The 23,462-nt window shown below is 44.2% G+C and overlaps 1 protein-coding gene across 3 annotated transcripts in view; it reads right to left on the bottom strand.

Annotated features, from left to right (window-relative positions):
* pard3aa (par-3 family cell polarity regulator alpha, a) overlaps window positions 1–23,462 on the bottom strand; it is a 390,604-nt gene that overhangs the window by 330,521 nt on the left and 36,621 nt on the right. For all 3 annotated transcript variants that reach the window (XM_061238372.1, XM_061238374.1, XM_061238373.1), the window contains exon 2: window positions 8,748–8,849. In XM_061238372.1, the coding sequence (XP_061094356.1) occupies window positions 8,748–8,849 (102 nt within the window). The remainder of the gene's footprint in view (window positions 1–8,747; window positions 8,850–23,462) is intronic.

Genomic DNA, 23,462 nt, shown 5'->3' with positions numbered 1-23,462 from the left:
GCATATATACAATGGCCTTATTTAAACTAATAACTTCATTAGATGACTGGTACATTTCAAAGATAAAGATAAAAGATAAAGGATAAAAGTCTCATCTTAAAATAGGCTTTTAAAAACCAGCAGTTGTAGAACACAAATAATGAATTAATTACCAGAGCTAGCTACATCAGCTTGCACACCACTGCCAGACCAACTACGTCAGTTCACACTGCTTTGTAGAAAATGCAAGTTAAAAATTAAGTTCTACAGTTGATCATAATGCTCAAGGTAGCATGTGACCATCTCGTGGCTGTGACAACCTAGAGCCGAAACAGGGATGCCACTGATAATTATGCTTGTTCGCAGGCAAATATTCAAGGTTGAGTTTTTCATGCATTTACATTTCATTTCGCAAATATGGTATTTCATGGACAGTTGTCATTTCAGTTATTGTTGTCTTCATAATAAGAAAAAGGTGTAAAACCTTCACACATATACCATCTCTTATATGACTGATGCATCAATGATGTGATGAAGCTTACAGAGCAGATTTAACACAGTCTTCATTGAAATAGTTGTGATGAGAGTAAAAATGCTCAAACACACGAAAAAGCCCATGAAAAAGCGGTATCCAAGCAGTGTATGAGAGGAAGCCATTTTGCATACTGCTGCACATGCAAGTTGTGAGCACTTCCAGAGAAAAGCTTGTCCTTTTGTACAAAGGGCCTTGGAGGGGCCTTTCCGTATCAACACGCAAACTACTGTCAGACTGGTTAAACCAGTATGCTCCGTATTACAGGGTATAACATCTCAATGCATTTGTCTGTCAGTCAGGGACAGATAAGCTCACCTTGAACAACTGGTGGATGATGTGGGGACGGAACTTTCCAATAAACATATAAGAAAATAAACCAATGGGAAAATACTGTTTTGTTCGCAGTTGCGCATCCTGAACACAAGGGGGCAGACCCATCCTACAGAAAAAAGGACACTAGGAGAGTGGATGGCTGAGCTTCAATCTCAGCTGGCGACAATAATCAGCTGGGCCTGAAACCCTCTATTGAAACACAATACGGTATGTTTCAGCGTGGAGGTGCGCATACAATGTTCTAACAGTTTTCTAAACCAGCTGTCTTTTTTATCCATGTATTTTCTTAAACCCGCATCTTATCTTTATATTATGTGCCCATAGGGTCAATGAACCATCCATTGTGATCTCCAGTGATAAAGCCCCTTCATTGAATTTTGAAACACCAAATCAATATTTTGTTTTTCATGTAGAAATAACCTGTCACTCATCAACTACTTCACAGTCCAGAAACTGCATTCATTCAGTGGACACCCTTTGATTCAACTCTAAAATGTACAACAAAATAGTGCTGTACAACAAAATTTGTGCTGTAATAGGCACTGAACTGCAATATGACTTCTGTTTTCATAACTACAGGGTTAAAAAAGGGTAATGTTTAACTGGAGGAAATGCTGTCGAGTTTCATACTGAAAAAGTACATCACAGCTGTAAACACAGGAATGGGACATTTTTGACCCTTAGGATAACACAAGGGCTAACACAGTTCTCCCTCTTAAGGCTTGAACGAGCGCAAGCCGCCCATTACCCTGGTGATGTTAACCATTATGCTAATGCTAATGTCCAGCAAGCAACGTTGTAATGAAGGGATAAGGACGGTGCCACGGTTCCATCTTATTTGCAGAGAATACAGTTTGGTTACAAAGTGAATCCTCCCATAACCTACCCTTCTAAGCAGTCAGTAGTGCTCACACTCAAAACTGAAACTGTGTTGGGTGTCTCGGTGGCACAGCCTGTAGAGCACTGACCGCATGCTCATTGCGAGCCTTGACGTCGGCGTCGTCCGACATTTGTCGAATGTCTTCCCCTCTCTCTCGCTCCCATTCTTCCTGTCTCTCTATACTATATACTGTCCAATAAAGCTGAAAAAGGCCTAAAAAATACCTTTTAAAAAAAACAAAAAACTGAAACTGTGTTAAGGGCCACGGCATTTCTGTTAGCGCCCCCTTCAGCCTTAACTTCCGCTGCTCAGCGTGGTTGCGGTTGACCGGTTTCTCCAAGCAACCGCGAAAGCATCCTTCACGTGCCACCAGCGCTGGAGTTTCCTCCCTGTCGCCACGGCGACCCGTAACGGCCGCTCCGGGGGCCAACCGCGCGAAAAAAATCGGATTCCTCGTGCCAACATACCCTTGACATGACAAACAAGTCTGAGTGTTTCCAAAGTGGAAGCATAACTCACTTTAACATCGCCGCACAATAGCGGAGAACAGGCACTGTAATGCTTCAGTGTTAGCGTGTACGGGAAGGACGGCTAAAATACGATTAGTTAAAAAGCAAAAATCAATCCAGCTCACGGATCAATGGTGCCAATGCAGGTGCGCGGTAGCCTACTATTCCGTGTGCGGAGAAGGTGACTTTGAATTATTGAGTAAAATATGATAGCACAGGGTCGTTACCTCACAGACATGGTGACTGTGAGAGGAAAACCGCATTAGCGTAGCACTGGCTAGCTTTTCTCACGCCCAGGAAACAGGGGGATCGATAAAGACAAGGGAGGGACGCTTGGAAGCAGTTTGGCAAGGGGGGAGTCTCGCAGCTTACAGAGCCTTTCAGTTTGCACAAACAGCGGGCCGGGCCCGTCGAGTGTTTCTGATGAAAACGCGCGCGGTTCTCGGCAGGGCTGAAAGACGAGGCTCCCTACGGCGTGCGACAGCGGGGGAGCCGCAAACATTAGCAGCATTTTGCACTTCTTCCTGGTTCCCATAGAGACCGAGGCTCGACCAGGAATTTCACCGGCCAACGGCAGTGAGCTGCTGGAGACTGCCAGCGCAGCCTGCCAAAGCTTTAAACCCACGTTTGACCACAGCAGCTAAAAATTTGGCCGGTGACCATATGGGGGGGGAAGATATCGCCATGCCCTGTGCATTTATTCTCACAGAAAACTGAAGTAAAACCCCATTTCAGGGCACGCAGGGGGACAGACTGGCACTGCCCACTGATAAACGCCAAACGACAGTTCAATTAGACCTTGGATTATCCTAACACAATTCTGGCCAATTATCTATCGTTAGAATCAAGCCTTCGGTTTCTGCCAAGGCTTCTTCTAACGGCAAACGAATGACCCAATGGCCGCCTTGCGCTCCATAAATTAAACGGCTTCCCATAAACTCTGCCTCTGACTGAATGAATAGAATTAAAGCCTCGTAATAAAAAAAAAAGCGAGTCTGCGGCGAAGGCCGTTATGCTCGCCCTGCCCCTCAGGGCCTGTTGAAAGGCTGGGCTATATCACCGAGCGAAAGCAGGGGCCTGCAGAACTGGATGAGTATGGGGGTGCAGTAAGTGGAGCTGCTAGCAATGAGGTCGTCACCCACTCTCCATGTGCAAGGGGATAACTGCTGGGTGAGGACACAAACGCCGTCCATATTAATGTCCACCCCTCTGCCCCGTACCACCTCCCTGACCTCTGCTCCTCTAACTCTGCCTCTGTTTTTCGGCCCCCCTCCATCTCTCTGACCCCGAGGGGCAGACCATCTCTTGCGGTACGCATGGACATATGCTGAGGGACTTATACAGACAGGGTAGGCCAGTGAGACACCTTCATCACTATGGGGGTGGAAAGTAGTGAGGGCTCTACTCCTCGTGTACTGTGATACGGCTGAGCGCACCACACTAGGGTTGCTGTGAGTGGGGTCAGATATGAAACCCAGTTTTTCCTCAAATATAGGGAGGTGGATGGGGAGGGAGGGAGGGAGAGGGAGAGAGAGAAACCTACATGCAACAGTATTTCTCAGCATCCCACCGCATGCTTCTTAGAAATGCTGCTGCTCACCTCTCTCCAAAGGTTAAGGAAATGAGACCAATTGACCCCTGACCCCTGCCAGTGCCGGCCCCCGCTATTTGAGGAGCCGCAGGAGGGATCCGAATCTCAAACCAGCGCACAGCACCTCCCGCTTCTGACACAGGCTCTGACACACCGCTGACAGATGGACAGGGCCGAGAGGATCCCCCACATAGCCAAACCTTCCTGTGGGTCACAGGGGATCGCCCAGTACAGCAGGCAGAGGTGTGGAAGTCAGGCTGAGGGCCACAGAAACCCGCAGACAGACCTTTGAAGCCTGGAGGGTGGGCTGGGACCTGGGCTGCTTCGTAGCATACCCAGCAGCAATAAATAGATAAGATGTAAAACACATAAATTGTGTTTAAAGTTGTCCTGGACAAGGAGATACGTGAAGCAAACACAAAATACTCTATGATAAGAGTAGTATGCAATAATTCCATCACTGTGTGCCAACACCTCCCACAGGTTCTATGGAGAACAAAATGTTCTGGAATATTCCATCCATAGCTACCAAGGCCATCATGATAGGACCTGGTTGTACAGTATGACAAACTCTGTATCTTCTACTATAGAGAGGCGGTTAGGGTCTTTTACAGTTCAGGTCTGTTTTATCTGCATGTGAAATGTGTGGTTGCTGGCATGCTAATGTCTGCAGTTATAAAGGCTGCCTGTTCTCCAGGGGTGGGGGAAGGTGCACCTGGAAAAACACTCCAGCGGACATGAAACCAACACTTCCACAAAAATAGGAAATGTCCACATTCTTAAAAAGTCTCTTCATAAATTGTGCAGGGTCTTAATGCCTCATTGCCTTTTCCGCTGGGAGTTAGGAAAGAGATTTAGCGATGCACGACCCAGCAGTTCCAGAGTGAAGGGTGAACACAGTCGGACTGCTGTCAGAGCCGGGCTGTGTCAAAGTGCTCTGAGCCTCTTCAGCCTGACCCTCTCTGACATGGACACTCTCCCAGATACCAGCTGTGTAAAAACTAACCTAAGAGTTTAACCCCAAGCTTAAAGGGGCAGTTCACCCAAAAAAATTTTTTACTTACCCAGAGTACTATCTAACCATCCAAATAGTTTTGCTGAGATGTGAATCATGATGATAATATAACTATGATATAATGAACCTCACTCGATGAAATTGCACATTTAATCAAGAACTAGTTAAATGTCCGTGCAAGTTTCCACTGAAGCACACTAGTATTCTGGGTGAAGAGCTTGGTAGAATTGTCACATTGTTTTGATCAGTTACTTGCCAAACTTGGTTTCTTCGGTGGAAATTTGATAGTACTCTGCGTAAGTGAAAACATACTTTAATCCTTTCAGGGCTAACTCCCCCTTTAATTAATGTGATTGGTGCAAATGGCGGTAGGAATGCCTCCATACAAGATTCCTCACTTCTGTTCCTGCAAGGCACAAAAGATACAGTAACCAACCAAAACGTTTCCCGCTCTCCCTTATCCAAGGCCGCACATACAGTCCACCCATTCACAAATACCTGCGCTAATTCGCAATAGGTATCAGCAAGTCAAATCACGGTCCTCCAAAACTGAGAACTGCTGGCTTTCCTCCCTCCTTTGACTGGAGAATCGGGTGTTAAGACAGCCTGGCCAAGAAAAAAGACTAATTGTTCAAGTAATTACCCAGGAGAAAAGAAAACCATGGCTGGATTTAGATTCAAGGGCCAGATGAGTATTCATAGCCAAGGCCCATTTACAGTGCTCTGTAGTACTGGCTGAGGTGCAGCACGGCCAGAACTGACTGAAATGGTGTCTTGTCTAAGACAGGCTAAGAGAGACACTGGAGCTCCTGTCAAACCAGCGGGGCCAATCCATGACCCCTGAAGCTCACCACCACCACTACCTCATGGGCCACTAATGACTCTGAAATGGGAACAGAAACCAGGAACAGGCAGCTAGGGTCTCCCATAGCTTCAGTACACAATTAGCTGAGCTAAACGGTGTCGATGTTTATTTGTGTGCTTGTGCGTCTGTGCACAATCCATCAAACTGCCATTCCGCAAGACATCATTATCCTTTCAAATTCTCCGTTCTCTGGGGTAAATAACTATGATTCTGCAAGTATGTGCAGGTAACGTAGAAATGAGGTCCCATTACTTAACCGTTAATAAAACATCAGAGGAAGATATTAGCGTGATAAATGCTAATGAACAGTGCTGTGATGCATGTTATTAGCACTAACTCTGTCATTGCGTCTTTGCTACAGTCATTTGTGGCGTGTGATGTCTGCTTCAGGACGGCTACTCATTATATTTTTAAACGTTTTTAATTCATCTACTGTCAAAGGTTAAATTGCAATAAAATGTTACCAAAATGAAACGTGAAGAAAGGGGGAGGGGGGCGCTTGGGACAAATTAAACTGAATCATTTATATGGCAAGCTGACATTATGAAGGCTATAACAATAACAATAAAAGACGCACATTTCCGAGGGAACAGAACATAATGATTCACTCCTACATTTTAAATCATTAATATCATGATGCCCTGGTGACCAATAAGTCACCGAAGAAATGTAAAATACGGCAATGCTAATCCCTTGGATGACCCTTGTAAATACTGTTATATGCACGTAGTGGAATCACTTATGTAAATGGAGCCTATTAGAGAAAAATTAAGTTGCTGTTGAGGTGGACTCTGTTTATCAGTACGGCCTCTTGTGACCAGTAGTTGAGTCAGGTTTTCTGCCAAACGCAAACCAAACAAAGCGAACTGCATTATACAATGCCTCTTTCACTTCAAGGTAGCAGCCAAGACAAGAGGTCAAGTGTGGGAGTAGCTTCCTGCGTCTATGTGGAGGGGCGGCTGTGTTTAGCTCTACAAGGTCATAGAATTGCCAGTCAGAAACTGACTAAATTGCAAGTGTGTTGCAGAAGCTTACACCGCAAAAGTGAGGAGGAAAACAGGAAGAACGGAGAAGGGAGGGTGGAGGGTGGAGGGGTGGAGTAGATACGGAGGGTGGGGGAGAATGGAGAAAGGGGTGAAGTGTGAGGAGGATAAAGAAGATAAATGTGAGCACAAACGGAAGAGAAAGGTGCACAATGGAGAATAGAGAGAGGGATGAGAACAGAGAGAAGTTCTTCTAGAAGTGCTGCAGATAGGCGGCCAGGTTCTCTTGTCACTGAACCAGTAAGGTCCACTTCCTAGAGGAACCGGGCCTGAATCCACTCACCCACCAGCCCCACACTGATACACCAGCAGACACACATCCTGCATTAACCCAGCTTCCATAACAGGCTCTCCCAATGTTACTTGAATGTTTTGTGAATGTTATAACATTGCCATAACATGGCACCAACATTGTATGACCGTTTTTATAATAATAATTATTATTTGTTATTTAGCTGATGCTTTTTATCCAAAGCAACCGTTGATCAATCTAAGCAGGGGAGAATCCCCCCTGAAGCAATGCAGGGTTAAGGGCCTTCCTGAAGGGCTCAACAGCTGTGTGGATCTCATCGTGGCTACACTGGAGCTTGAACCACCAACCCTCCAGGTCCCAGTCATGCACCTTTGCCACAAGGCCCCCTTTGTTTTGTATTTGCACTCAGTGGAGTTGTGTGCTTGGTGTGGGTGGCCTCGGTACTCCTGCCACATTCACAGACCCCAAAAACCCATCAGAATGAAGCACAGCAGTGTGGGAGATTACCCACAATCCCTTCAGGAAAGAGTCAAACCTCTCTGAAAGCCTCCTCTGGAGGAGCTGAAATATGGCTGAGAAAGAGGGTGTGGGGCAGGGTGACTTAAGTTCAGCCTTTGAGTCTTGACAGTATGTTACATTTGTTTAGTTTGGTAGTCGCAACATTTCATCTTTCTGCGCTTTTAATCAGCGTGCGCCCAATGCTCCGAGCGCGGATATGAAACACGAATCATGAGCACCGCCTGCCGCAGTCTGAGAGAGCGATCGTTTAATGGAGGAAAACAGCAGGGGGAATATTTCATTTCAAACAGACCATTTGATTTGTCTGCATTATCATCACTCTGCGATATATGTGCATCTCTGGGGCTTTCATCTTCCTTTCTCTCTTCCTCCCATTGCAGAGAACAGATTGTGTGTCAGACCAGAGCTTATCAGTTTGCCAGGCCTGGGTTTGAAAGGTAAATCATGCACGCGGTAAAAGTATCTTCATTCGGCTGATGTGTCGAGTAGTCCGTTCAGCTGTTTTTCAAAACTGGGGCGACATCGCAAATCTTTGATTATGTGCTAGGCCAAGGCCGAGTGATCGGCCACATATCACCCATGGCTGACAGACATTGGTGGCGGTTGACAAAGGCAGTTCAAATCGATATATAAAATTAAAAAAACTAAACATGGAACACAGGCAGCATCTTTGCAACAGGTTCTCATGCCGTGCATTGCAGGAAATAGCTTATAGAAGATTAGCACCGGGCAGCTATCAGGAGCACAGCAAGAGTCAACAGACTCATCCGTTTCCTGGCGCAACACCTCGCAGCAGCTCTGAGAACGAGGTCAATCAGTCAAATCTAATCACTATTCTACGGCACACTGCAAGAGCTTCTCAAAGGAATGCCATTGTGAACAGTCATTTGTGTTCTTCACGTTTCTAAGACACACTATATGCTGAGGGACTGTTATACTGTATAAAGCACAGAATACATGTAAATACTTCACAAGGCAACAGCAATCTGCACAGACTTTATACTAACAGTCATCCTTAACTCTTTCAAGGTAAGTAGAGTCTTCGCATTCCGCATTGTCACTCATATGAATGAGTCATCTAAGCCATCAAAGTACCTAAGCATATCACAGAGGTAGTGGGAAAGAGGCCAGCATGATTCACTCCATTGTAAAGAAACACTTCCGATGATTCGGCATGCTTCATTCGTATCAGAGCTGAAACCCTCAACAGCGAGAGGCGTCTTACCCGATCTTTATCATCGGCCACGTCACACAAGACGTCGTCCAGGTCCAGGATGCCGCCATCTCCGTGTACCAAGCGGTGGACCTGTAGCCAGTACGCCGGGTCCTAGGGGAGAAGAACAACACAATGACATCCTTGTAACAGACCAGCATGATTGTCTACATGGAGATGTCAATTGCTCAGATACATGGAGCTAATTACAGAATGTTGGATGCCTGGCATTCGGTAGCTGCTGCTGTTGAATTTTTCTTATGATTTTGACTGTTTTGATTTGGATTGTCTTTGCAGGCATTTCAACATACATTTGGTCCAATGAGAGGCCAAAACAAAGACATCTTTGTCATGCCCGAAATAGTTTTCCTACCCAGAACCAAAAAAAGCTGAATTGGTTCACTTCACTCAAACTTGATTCTGCTTGAGAAAAGGGGATGAGCTTTTCTCTTTTCATTTAGAATGTCCTCTCACCTTTTACCTTTCCTGCAAATTTAAATAAAAATTGTTTTAGAATTCAATTCTGTGCTTTGACCACATTAATTGTTTGACTACAAACAGAGAAAATAAAATAATGAATCAGAAAAAGCAGAAAAAGACAAGGTGACCCCAAGCTTTTGAACGGTAGTGTACATTTACAAATAAATCCCACCTTCTGCTTTGGAAATCAAGAGGCTACTCCTCATTTCCTTTAATTTTTGATATGTTCTAAAATTGGTGTAGCCTACTGTTTATAAGCAGTCACAGCACTTCTGTACCTGTGATAATTTCCTAATCAATGAAATAAAGGGCATTGGTGCAAAGACACATCAGCAAGAGAACATTTGTTGGCAAATGTACTGGCTGGTCAGCAAGACAACTGAGTGGGGAGCAAAAGTTCTTGATGACCACTGTGGCTGAGCCAGAGTATCTGAGTGACAGGTGAGGCAGCGAATGACTGAGGGAATCAGTGTCAATGGCTGGATGCTCTTTGTCCTACAATTTATGCATACCATAAACACCCTCCCACCAACATATCCACACCCTTTATAGGAAGATCCTGGAGCAGGCCCAGCAGCCATCAGCTTCCTTACTGATAAGAGTCACGGGTGAGCAACACAGAGCACGTAGGCTCATCAATCACCGGATCATTCCGGACCTTTCCGGAATCGCACTTCGATTGCTACGGGTGCGGCAGGCTAACACCTTTAACAAACGCATTTCCACAGACCCCATTATATGCGAGAAGTATAGGACCACCTTCACATAATAATGAGTCATTACACAAAATCTAAATTATTTGCTTTTGAAGGAATGAACAACAACAAAAAAAATCAGTGATAGAAAAAGTGAAACACACACCCTTGTGCTAATCAAAGATTAACCTTTTAAAGCAATGTCTTTTTCTCCACTGGGTGGATGATATAATTGAGCTAACCTGAGACAGGGCAAAGAGTAAAGGAGTGGAGAGGAATGTTCCCACAGGCCCTGTGAATCCACCACGAGTGTAAATCACCTTCAGTAGTTTTTGAAACTCTATACGTTTGGCCGTTTCAGAGATACAACCTGATTGGAAAGTGCAGCAATTGTCTGTTGTACTGTGTAAAGTGCCTCTACACAAACGGGCATTAGCCAGCATGAACAGTGGTCACAAGTGTTACTTGTTTCCAATGCTCAGGGGTCCAGATTTTTGTCTTCCTTACACCAGGTTGTGGTCTTTGTGCACTAGCCTTGGATACAAGAGGTATCTGAATAGCAAACCTGCCAGAAATACCAGCTTTGTGAAGCTCATCACCTGGTTTTTGTTGAGACTGGGTGAGAGAGTTGATTCAATTCTGTGATAAGAGGCTGTAGTTTTGAGGCTTTGAGCGACTTGTTTAGAATCTGTCTGTCCCTGTAAGTGACCTGTGACAGTACTGGGCAGAAGGCACGTGTAAAGATCCGTGAAGCAAAGCTGCTTTCAAATAAACAAAATACATTTTTTTATATGAAAATGAGCAGTGAACGGTTAAAAACTTAAGCAAATTTGCTGTGAGCACCACCCTTTGCGTCTTTAAAATTGCATCAGTTCACTTCGGTAAGCTGTCCTGCAGGTTTATAAGAAATCAGCTGTCAGGTTGTTCCAAACATTGAGAGAGCTTGCCACAGTTTTTCTGCAGACTTCAGCTGTCTCACTTGCTTCTGGCTCTCCAGGTAATCCCAGACAGCCTCTATGAAGTTGTCAGAAACGTCTAGTACTTAAAATGTTATTTTATTAAATAAAATACAAAAACTCTCTGCAACATTACTTTTCTTTGAGAAATTAAAATGAGATTGAAAATCTCAAATTTGCTTTTCTGCTGAGACACTAATGTAGAAAACGAAAAAATAAACCAATAAGACCAAATATATATTTTACTCTTTCAGTCCCAAGTGTGCCATATGGTACTCAAGCATAACTACCATAAAATCTCAAGAGTGCCACATGGCACTCTCAACCTCATACCTTTTCAACCAATCAAAATGGCTGCTATACTATTGTTTTGAGCACCTATTAAAATCCTACAAAATTTTCCCAATTTTCTCAACCAAAGCCAAAAGCTCTTGGGACTTCATATTGGGCTTGTGACTGTAAGGGTGAAAAAATCTAGGGTGTTTGAAACCTTTGCACAGTACTGTAAGTTTTCTGAATTTCTGGCACAGTTCCCCTTGATGTGTTAAATAATTTTGCAGCCTCGTTTTTGTGACCAATGTAATGTGCTCCAGACACTATTTGCCCTCTTTGAACCTCTGTTAGTTATCCGGCAGACATAACTTTATGACTTATTAAAATTAAAGAATTCCCTACATCCCAATGTCAAAGCCCTCTTTAATGGGCATGATTTACGACCCATGCAGCATTATAACAGAGCTGATGAGTTGAAGCTTTTCATTAGTGGCTGTGACACGTTCAGCAGCACAGTTCTAATGCTCGGCTGTGCAACGTCTGCAGCCTCTGAACTTCCCATAAAATGAAGGATAAAACCACAAGAACACAGACATGGGAGTGGGTGAGCAATCTGATGACCAAACCATCCCTCCAGATTAGTTCTGCTCCTATGTCTGGACTGCAGAGCTGTTCTGAGTAGCTTCACGTGTGGCACAAGGAGCTCAACAGGCTCGTTCAGAAGCATGGTGACATGGATCACCTTTGACACTGGGGGGTAAAAAGTCTGCGGTCAGGTTCAGTGAAATGCAACTTACATCCTCCAACCTCGTACACTCCTTTTGGTTGTTCTGTTGGGACATTTTTTTTTGCAAAATAATTAAACATTCTAAATCAGATGTATGTGTTAAGTGACAATTGTTCAATAAATTATTTGCCGAATGTTACTGACAACAGCTCAGGACTATTAATCATAATTTTGTCGCTATTTGTGAATTGACAATAACAACCCCACCACTCCCCAAATTCGCTCTCCGTTCCTACCAAAGCGCATTCTACAGCTCCTGGGCACGAGGGCCAGCCAGACCAGATGCGCCTGAAGCACCATTATCAAGACCAGCATTACAGGTCATTAATCATTCATATACAAAAACCCCTGAAAATGGAATGGGCTAAATACAGAGATCTCGTTTTCCTCATCTCATCGATGTAAAAAATAAAAAAATAAAATAAATAAAATAAAAAAGTATCCCAGTGATTTGTGCGTAGCAGTGTTCAGAAGCTGTGTTCTCTCTCCGCTGTGATGCGGTGGTGTCTCCTGGGGAGCAGGGGCCGAGCAGCAGGGACACTCACGCGGTCTTTCCCGCGGTCTTATCGGTGAGAAACACCGGGCTGGAAATGGCGGTGAAAACAGGTCAGGTATGAAGGCGAATACCTTCTCTCGTTTAGCTCATTTGCCCACGGCAGGGGTTCTGAGCGTGACTCAGCGCACTCTGCACACCGCCTAGCGCCTGACTCCCGAGCTCCCTGGTGTGGTGCTTCTCAGACACAGCGTGGGACTGGAGAAGGAGCGACAACTTGGGAAAATAAAATGCCCTCAAGCCTTTCTGGTCTTCCAGGCCAAGTTTCATATCCTAGAACTGTTCTAAAACTGCTTTCGTGAACATTCCATTTAGTTCGCCACCACGCCTTTTTAATACAAATGGATGCAGTTAGGTCTAACAATGTTAGCCAACTGATTAGCTGCTTACCTGGGATTTATTTTATAGAAGTTTTATAGAATTGATTAAACCGCATTTTAGCAGCCAAATGATTGTCAACTTTTGTTCTCTGTTATCCCAATCATCAGCCATTTTTGTTCACCGCGCTCTACCTTTTCAAACTGTTAGCTAACGTTAGCTAAATTTGTGGCACGCAGAAAAAATGTTGAGCTAACGTAAGGAAACGTTCGCCATCTCGAACGCACGTCTGCTTTCATTTCCTTCTAGAACTGTTCTATAACTGTTATCATAACAGTTCATAACTGGTGAACACATTTTTCTAAACTGCATATTATGATTAAATTATTATTTAGGTCCTTTTGGAATGTTAGGAGTTAGGAGAAGATTGGGGAGGCAAAGTGAAAAGGAATAATGGCATTATTACTTGAGGACCTACGAGAGAGGGTAGTTTTCTGAGAAGAGAGCGAGGTGAAAGGAATGTGATAAATATTTTTTTTAAATGCTAAACTTTTCAGAATCTCTGTAGGAACATGCTGCAGCTAGGCTACTGCATATAAAATGCAGCAAAATACTTAAACCCGGCTAAGAACTAGCTTGCACATGCTCACAGTTTCCACCCATTCACCCACATGCTCTGGAAAAACTGCAAGGAATTAAAAACACATTTTAATAAGTGCATGTTTTGGAGTGGGAATTACAGACAATGCAAATTGGTGAGGGAGATACGTCACAGGACTTCCAGAAACTATATGGAGGAAAGAGACTTTCAGTTTTCCGTAAGTGAAGACCAGGACTCGCAATCAAAAGATTTGTTACTCCTCAGTGGATGCGAACTTTGACAGGGCTTAGATTTAAGAATTTAGAATTTAGAATAATTGCCTGCAAAGTACTTAAATCTGACAGGCCCTGTCCTCTACTGCATGATACAAAAATGAACCAACTGACCTCTTTTACAGCTGAGAGAATAGGGTGGTAATTAGCACACAGTTCTCTTGCCATGGAAGGATGTGAAATATTGAAGATGGCGGAGGGCGAGGGTGGGTGTCATGTTCATGGGGGTGACCAGGCTCCTGGGAGAAGCAGCTGGTCACAGCTGCCCTATAGAGCTCCTGCAGTCATCCTGACCCTGCTCACTGATAAACAGCTCCATATGTTCAAGGGCAGCCATACCTGTTTATATCTCTCCCAGTGTGGCTCCGCTATTGCATTGCACTTTCACGCTTGCAAATTTTTGTCCACATTTGAGAGGATGTTCAATCAACAGAGAGCAGGCCGTGTAAACATCAAATAACGTTTTCACATTCGCAGTGTAGCACACCTTTAATAGAAATGGGTCTTCCTTGTGGGCCTGTTCTAATAATAGACCACTTTCCAGGTTCAATTCCCAGATGGGAAAACCCATGGGCCAGCCACTAAACCTGAATGGCCTCAGTAAATATCCAGCAAATATCCAGTAAATATCCAGGGTGAAATGATTGCATGTTACATAACATTAGTTACTTCGCTGACACTTTTATCCAAAGGGACTTGCAGGCGATAGACTAAGCAAGGGACAATCCCACCTGGAGCAATGTGGGGTTAAGTGTGGCTACACTGGGGTTTGAACAACCAACCTCGTGTCTCCAGTCATGTATCTTAGCTACTAGGTTTCGGGCCGCCCCCCCAATGTAAAAAAAACAAAAGAAAAAAAACATATTTATTATGTCCAGGATAAAAAGGCTGATATGGAAATGACAACAATAACACATAAATGCAGGAAGTGGGGAGGCAGGGGATCAGATTAAGTGTTGATGTGCATGCTGGGCTGGCTACCAGTGAACTTTCACTGGACTGGGAATGTTGTTAGCCAGGTCTGACACTACTGCTGAACTGAAAGAAGAGGAAGTATTTTTTATTATTCTCACAAAGTATCCAAAGTTTTCAAGTGGATCCCCTGCCTTATGCAATGTTTTCCTGTGAAGAATGTACATGCTCATACACAAGCTCAAATGATTTGTCTCACTTACTGATTGTCTTATGAAATTCCTTACTTTCAGAAGGAATTAGCACAGCATTGCAAAATATTCCACAGGTGGCAAGTTCAAACACTGCAGATCACCACCTACTTCCGCTCAGTCAGACCACTGGTGTTCGGTTATCATAAAGATTTTCACTTAGACAAGCCAGGTAAAGAAGCAGGCTTTAGCAATTGTGTTTTCCTAGATCATTAGCGAAACTAATCTTCTTCTTTACCACGCAGGATCACACTTCACAAAAAACAACAGGCTGGAAACATTGGCTGCAAAAACAACTGTGATGAGAATTGTAATAGACAGACACACTTCAAGCACCAGCAGACTGTCCCCAACCTTTAACCGCCTGTCAGAACCCCTTAAATATCTGTAAAGATATTTTTGGAGGTAATCTCGCGGGACTTATGTCTGTAACACCAACAATAATAAGGCAGCACAGTCAGACTCAAGTGTTGAAGATTATGGTGTGTGAACAGGGAATGGGACCACCCATATGACAAACCGAGAAAAAGGTCCCCACAAAACACGTCCCCACAAAAAACGTCCCCACAAAACACACTTCACCAGAAAACACCCAATAAGTGTGGAGAGAACCAGCGGAGATGATGAGCAGAGCAATATCTTCCCCTTTTCACATAGCACACTAAACTCTACTTTTTGGACAAGATATATAAATTACATTGTACATGAAGACATTTAAATGCAACCCTTTGTTCAGACAAATTAGCATAGAGCTAACAAGATCCCCCTCAAAGGGTGATGTAGAACTTGACTGGAGGCAGAGTCTCAGTGCTAACTGGAGCAGGCAGGGGAAGACTGCGGTCAGCGTAAACTCTGGGAAAATCCCACGTGTGTTTGCAGTGTGTGGCAGCCAGGAGCGAAGCAGGGAGGACTACTCATTAACCGATTTAGCTTTTTAATGCACTATAATCACCTGATAGCTTTCCCTCTGGAGCTACTCCAGGTACCTCCACCACCACCTTTTAACTAAACAGTGAGTCACGTTCAGCAAGTAGCGACTCAGTGCTACACACACACAGCATTGCTTCAGCATCCTGTGCACTCTGACACGGTTTGTGCTGAGGGCAGGACTGGGGTCATATCGGTTTGCTGTGGCAGCGGACCTGTTTGGTAGGTATTTCACATTAGCATGCTGCCCCATAAAACCTCCCTACGATTCCTTTTCAAAAACTGAAATGTCTTTCCACCAGGATAAGGCTTGGCAGGGGTCTACACTAACATTTTAACACATACTCCTAAACTGGAAAAGTTCTAATGCATGAAAACGCTAATGCATCCCAATTAGGAAATGTCTTCTTAAATTAGCAATTGTTCCTAAAATTGGAGCACTGTGGAGTCCTGCTTGGAAATGACAGCATGTGAAAGACGATGGTACCATTTCACAAATGGTGATAAAATTGTGACAAATAGTTCTGAGCTGTTGTCAGTAACAACTAGCTAATGATCATTTATTGAACAATTTTCAATTAACACGAACAACTGATTTTGGATTTTAAGTAAAGTCATGAAACATATCACAACAGAACAAGCAATAGTGGGATTTAAATACGATCCTGAAACCAAGCCTCCACATCTGTATGCAGAAGCGATTCTTTCCCTTGAGTTCCTTCAATAAAAATCCAGACAGTGTCATTCCCTGCGAGACACATATTTATTTCCTATGCAAAGAAAGAGCATCTCGGAGTTGCACTCATCAGACCCGAGTGCGGAACAAACATTTAGATGACTTCCCCAGCAGCCCACCTCTTCAAGCAAAAAGGAGATTTACGGTCCTCCAGGTTACATGGCGGTTGGGTTGAAGATGAGACGCGACACGTAGAGATTATTCATTGCTTCACAATGCAGAAAAGCAGCAAAAGGAGGAAGGCTTTCTGTGCGTCGACTGTCGGTTCAGGCGTCGAGAAGGCCTCACGGAGATGGTGATGGCAATCTGAAGCCGTGGGCGGGAGCAGGGGTAACACAACAAAGCGAGAGCAGACAAAGACCCTGTGTCTTCCTTAGATGCTCCAGGAGCGATAACAGGCCCCGTCACATTACCACCCCGGAGTCTGACTGCTACAGCTTCCATGAGCCGCTCGGCAAAAAATCTCAGGAATTTTCACGCTCACAAAGAACAATAAGAGACATTGAACAGTCGTTTAGCATGTTAATTTCCTACAAACTGGCCCAGCGAGACTCCCGCCACACAGAGACTATGCATTTGTAGATCGATTAGATCAAAAACGTTCTGGTCTATTAAGATGTGTACTGCCAGAGATGACGTTGTCATTGATATCGATCGCACACTTCGACCCCAGCTACAGATAATGTTTAATCATGGTGTTGTGCAAGATTTCAGCGCCTGATGTTCATCGGGTATGAAAATAAATGTTAAACAGTGAAACCAGGCCAATGATGCATCGGGGTGTAATGATACAAAGGCGTGTAATGATGCATCAATCCGAACTATGGGTTCAAAGGGCAACAATACAATACAATCGATAAAACATGCAAAAATCGATCCTGATTTTTATCAAAGCAAAATATTTCTTTAAATGCTGTTCTCCCTTCAGTTAAACGCGACCTTGACAATTTGGTGCACCCTCAACCTAATATTCCTTTGTACACTGTAACAGGATTGAGGTAGCTAGCTCTTTTTTTTTTTATTACTCACAATAACGGATGATTTTGTTTATGTTGCCAAATATCACACCAAGGCATTTCCTATTGTGGTGAAGCCTGAGGTCTACACACCTCGTAAAAAGTTTACGGTCCAACATGGGTGTGTGGTGCACTGCTTTCAGTGTGACGTATAGCTGGAACTAACTCAACTGTATATCAACACTGCCTGTCTGACAATGACATGTACATGCTTCAGGTTTTCCCAACAAGGGCCTGTGATGTGTTTTGAATATGGGCTCACACCTAGCAACAGATCAACAGATGCCATGCTGGTGGGAGAGAGTTTGCCTCTGGTTATAAACCAACTGGAGCCACTTCCACTCACCCCGCTGCCTCGACAAACATCAACTTGTCCAAGACTGCTTAAGACAACATCCCCATTCCACACTTCAACTACTCTGGTGTTCAGAGGACAAGAAAGCTTTGGGGCCTAGATTGAGTTCAGATTTAAATCTGATCTGCATGAGTGTCCAGTTGGGCCTGCTCAGTGAATTTAACACTCAGGGTTGCGGTATTCAGCCTGTCAGCGATGTAACTAACGTTGTGATTCATTCCCTCTCGATAGTCTCGCTATATCTGGCTCGCTCATCGACTTTGAGTGAAACCACTTCGCTCGTCCTCCCACCGTGTCACTTAGCCCACTCATTCATGCTCTATCTCTGTTTACAGTGCATCCAGAAAGTATTCACAGCGCTTCACTTTTCCCACATTTTGTTTTGTTACAGCCTTATTCCAAAATTGAATAAATTCATTTTTTTCCTCAAAATTCTACCCCATAATGATAACATGAAAGAAGTTTTTTTTGAAATTTTTGCAAATTTATTACAAATAAAAAACTAGGGGTGTCTCGGTGGCGCAGCCTGTAGAGCACTGACCGCATGCTCATTGCAAGCCGCGACGTCGGCAGTTCGAATCTGACCGTCTGACATTTGTCGCATGTCTTCCCCTCTCTCTCGCTCCCATTCTTCCTGTCTCTCTATACTATATACTGTCCAATAAAGCTGAAAAAATTAAACTAAGAAATCACATGTACATAAGTATATCCCTCCTCTGCTTCCCTTTTATTCCTCCTTTCATGCTTTCAGTATCCGTTTGCTCTCCCTCCCGGTGTTTTCTCTCTTTGTCCCTCAGGTGTGCCGTCAGTCGTACATTCAGGCCCACCTCTTCCGAGCTGAACTGCAGGGACATTCCGAGAAAAATATTTGTATTTTTCTCAGCAGTATTATGAAAATACATCATTGTGCCAGCGTACACGTCTTCAGGTTTTTCCCGGCTTTGATGCTTCAGGTTTTTCCCGGCAATGATATGAGGCGCCAAAATTGACACAAATCCCATTTTTTTGGGTGCCACCTCCCCCTATTTTAAGAGCCAATATCTCTAGAACGACAAATTCAATGAAATTAATGTTTTGCATGTTCTCTATTGAATATGTAAAGAACATTTACACAAAGTTTGAGCAAAATTTGGAGTGGCCACCTCCAGCTGATTTTTCTCGGAATGACCCAGCAGTGCTTTATACGAATACAGCACAACCCCCTCGAACCGTCTCAAAACCACTACCAATCAAAGAACACCCGCCCTTTCTGGGTGAAATCTGTCACTACATGTGTGCATGGAATTAACCTGTTATTCATGTGGTTTGTGAAGCTTACCGGAGACGTCAATGTGCAACACAGAAAGGTGTCGAGTCAGCAAAACTGCTTGAGGCTGTGGTTTCCAATTAAAGAACTAACCAAACCATTTCACCACAACCACAAGTGAAAGTGCACCTGCACTTGTGGACCAATGGATAAGCCTCCAAAACACCCAGATAAGCCTCCAAAATGAGCTTTAAAAATATCTTATACAGCAGAGGTAATGTATACAATTGGTTAGAAGTTCCAGAATGAAAGTCTTCTTCTGATCGAAAAGCACAAAAAAGTAAATGCTGTCCAACTACACTACCATGATATAGCCTACCACGTAGGCTTTAGTTGTTACTCCTTGTGAAAATTGCCTACAAAAACGTGCATCGTTCGGTGAAACCCAACCATGAATTTCAGTTGCTCTGAGAAAAGTATTGATTGAAATCAGATTGCACACGTCAGCCGTGACACGACGCACCATACGTTTCACACCACCCGTGGGAGGAGGAGGAAGAGGCACTGAGAGGCCTTTAAGACCGCAGCACAGAAAAGAAAAGAGCAGAAAAGAGCATCCGTCAAGAATCCATTTTCCCTGAACAAGGTAAACTCTACTGACAGACAGGCTGGGGGGGGGGGGCTCTTGAGTGCATTGCCGTGGCTAACAGGTAGGGGGAGCCCAGCTGGCCATCTCAGCAAGAGAATAATCCTGTGGAGCGTGCCACAGCATGGATAATACTTCCACTCCAATTTGGGTTGGGAGAATACATTTGAAAGGGGGTGGGGGGGGTTGGAAAGTGGAAATGAAAATCTGCCGTGCACCGAAATAAAACCGCTGAACTGGTGAGGCGAGACAGAGCTCTCTCGCTTTCTGATTCAAGATTCAATCCACATTTCAACCACATAACTCTGTGCCAGACCAGCCTTCAGACAGAACTCATCAACCCAAAGCCCAGAGTTTATACATCATGTTCAAATCTTGATCCAGGCCCCTGTAACCCTACCAGAGGGAACTGCAAGAAAGTCAAACTTCCAATCAAGTCACGTGAAGACTTTCTGCTCATTTTCTGATTCTCTGAACAAAAGCTATCATCGTCAACACCTGTTGTCCAAATACAATTCTGTTAACTGACTGAACTGGATGTATAAGTGCACATTGCTTCTTTTTTGTATAAATCAAGAGCCAAATGAACAGTGCTCTCAATATTCTTGCTTGATATTCTCTGAATTTATTGGATTCATGAATTCCATATGTTCGGCGTCTTGAAAATTCAGTAACACTCTCGTGAAACAGACGCTTTGTTTGCCACTCAAGGGAGGCGAAATGAACCATGACAACACATTCAAATCACATCAAGAGACAAGATAAAGTGCTTCCATAACAGCATAACATAAATTTCCATGCCAAATTGTTATATTTACAACCCATTATATTCAACTGCTTGCACTGAAGTTATGAGAGAAAAATGGGAAAGTGGCTTAAAGTGCAGATAAAACGCTCTATAAACACAAAGTAAAAAGACCTTCCGTTGTTGTCTCAAAGGGAGCTAAAACACAGCTTGAGCTTTTTCATGGTTTGCTCATAAAAATCCCCAAATTAAAAGCAGGAACTCTGCTGCTCAAGGCACCGGCAAAATAAATAAATATCAGATTGCCAATGAGGTGAGAGGCCATTTGCCTCATTTCAAGACTTGCCAATGAACAAAGACAATTTCAGTTAAAAACTTAATATTTTCTACTTGAAAATAGGATTTTTTGGGGGGCTTTTTTAAGTCTCATTGCAAGACTAAGTATATAGTGGACAAGTTCACCACAGTAAAATTTGATTAGGCCAGCAAAGAACACTGTTCATGGCTACGGCAGACGGCACTGCCGTTGACGTTACAAACTATTCTACTTTTGACTCTAATATTCAAAGAGATAAAGAGCTATACCAAAAACAACCCCTATCCTATCCATCATGGAGACTACCTGTATTATAGGGCACATCACCATAGCGACGTACATTTTATTTGCAAATCGTGTCGTCCTGCCCTTTTTTCCCATACCAGCCAGAAAGTGCTGTTCTGCCGTCTACAGTCTATCGTGATCCAGGTTGAACGCAGCATAAGACACTTGTTGTGACAGTGTGCCCTTTTGCAGAAGAACGTGGGAGGAGAGACATCAGGGCAGTTGCCCATTCCTGGCCTCCTTGCCTCTCTGCCACACGCCATCAGCAGCGGGAGAGCTTCAGCTGCGCTGGTACAGCAGCGAGACGGGCTGGTTCAAGGAGAGGACTGGGCAGCCTGGTGGCTAAGGTGCTTGACTGGGTTGGTGGGTCAAGCCCTGGTGTAGCCACAATAAGATCTGCACGCAATTGACCCTGCATTGCTCCAGGAGGGATGGTCCCCTGCTAAGTCTAATCAACTTTAAGTTGCTTTGGATAAAAGCATCAGCTAAATAACTGTAACTGTAGCTGACTGGAAACCAGGAGGTTGCGGGTGCGGATCTGCTGTTGCTGCAACACGGACCAAGGTTGACCTTGCATGACACTAGTAAATTCTTCCAGTGGTAAAAATGGAAGACACGTGAAAGATTTTGGATGCCCTGAGAGAGAACGGATCCGTCTCCACTCTCAGACCACACACTCATCGGGGAGCTGCCAAAACAAATCCCAAAGCAGTCAGGGTGACTTACAGAAGATTCACATTTCTCCAGGCGGTAAGCTGCAGGACAGCCGACTTCCCTTGCAATAAACCCTGAAGGCCCGTTCATAATCACAGATCGTCCCTGACAAGTTCTATTGTCACCGGAAGTAGACTGTGGTCGCTGTCCTTAGCAAAAATCTCTCAACGCACACCAGTCGTATAACCAAGAGCATAAACCAAATGCCACTGCGACCAGCAACATCCACTGCATGTCGCTGGTCACAGCGACGCTCTGTCGCTGGACTATAAGCTGGCTTTAAGAGGCTCACACAGAAACCAGATCTCTGCCCCACGGGTAACAGCCTGAACAGAAGACTCTGACACTCCGTTAGGGGCCAGACGAGTGAAAACATGGCCTCTACAGCCGCAGAGGCTGTAAATTCAAGAGACGTGCACCTGACAGCAGAACATCAACTTAAGAACCCTGTGAACCTCCAGGATCCTCATGACCCACGGTGAAGACATCAGCAGTAACTCCCTCAGGTTTGACAAAATGAGCTTTGAATTGAAAAGGATAAATGTGTTGATTTCATTTTGTCAATGAAGAAGCGTTGAGACGTGACATCTCATCACGCTCATCATACCAAACAGCAGACTCGCAGTCAAACAAAGCATTGTGAATTCCCAACAGAAACGCAAGCAACTTTTTGAGAAACAGAGGTGAGCTGAAACACCTGCAGGTGCAGGTGTAAAACGTGCTCAAAAGTCTTTTGTTGGTGAACATCTTCATGTTTGCAGTTGCTTTCCCTTCTCGCTTAAGTGGGCAATTCCGAGGCAAAAACAAAAGAGTGTTCAGGCATCTGTCTGCCACAAACACGCTTAACAAAGTAACAGAAGGGTAAAAATAGTGCCAAACACCAGGCCTGAACCCCAAAATACTGGACAAGAGGTAAAAACTCAGTAGCGAGAGGAAAAAAAGGTGGCAAAAACAAAAGGACTGTAGTGGGGCCAACTGTGCAGAGGAGCAGACACTTCAAAAACGACCGTTTAATGGAATTCAGGTAGGTTTACAAAACAACACCTACAACCGATTAACATGCTATTTAACTGCTGTAATTGAAGAAGGGTTGTTGACAGTCTTTGGAATGGGTTTTGGCATGTTCGCAGACAGGCGACTGGAGCCCCACAAAGCCTGACTGCCTACAGATGGTGTAGTCACAGAGCTTGTTCATCCATTATTGCCACTAACAGCCATCTTAAACATATGGCTGCTTTAAATAAGCGAAAAGGAGCATTCTGCCCAGAGGACACGGGAAAACCATCAAAGAAAACACGAAAACAGTAACAGCAGTTGGGCGTAGGGCTGGGCATGAGCCCAAATATCATGGTATTTTTCATATTATTGAGGGTATGACGGCATTTGGTTTTCCACTACAAAAATTACACGAGAAGTCAACCAAAATATACAGCCTCACTTCCCAACAGAGTGCCTGCTAGCGTGCATACTGACTTCCTGACTGACAGACGGAATTATTAATTGACAGACTATACGATTAATTGATAGACTATGGCTATTTGACAGACTGTATGATTAACAGACTGGATTGAACCCCGTGGGGTCACTTGTCCTCTGCGTTTGACCCATCCTGGTTACTTAGCAGCCGGCGTGCTGTACCCGGG

The sequence above is a fragment of the Conger conger genome, chromosome 4, assembly GCF_963514075.1.
Source record: "Conger conger chromosome 4, fConCon1.1, whole genome shotgun sequence".
NCBI classification, from domain to species: domain Eukaryota; kingdom Metazoa; phylum Chordata; class Actinopteri; order Anguilliformes; family Congridae; genus Conger; species Conger conger.
This window is presented reverse-complemented; position numbering and strand designations above follow the sequence as displayed.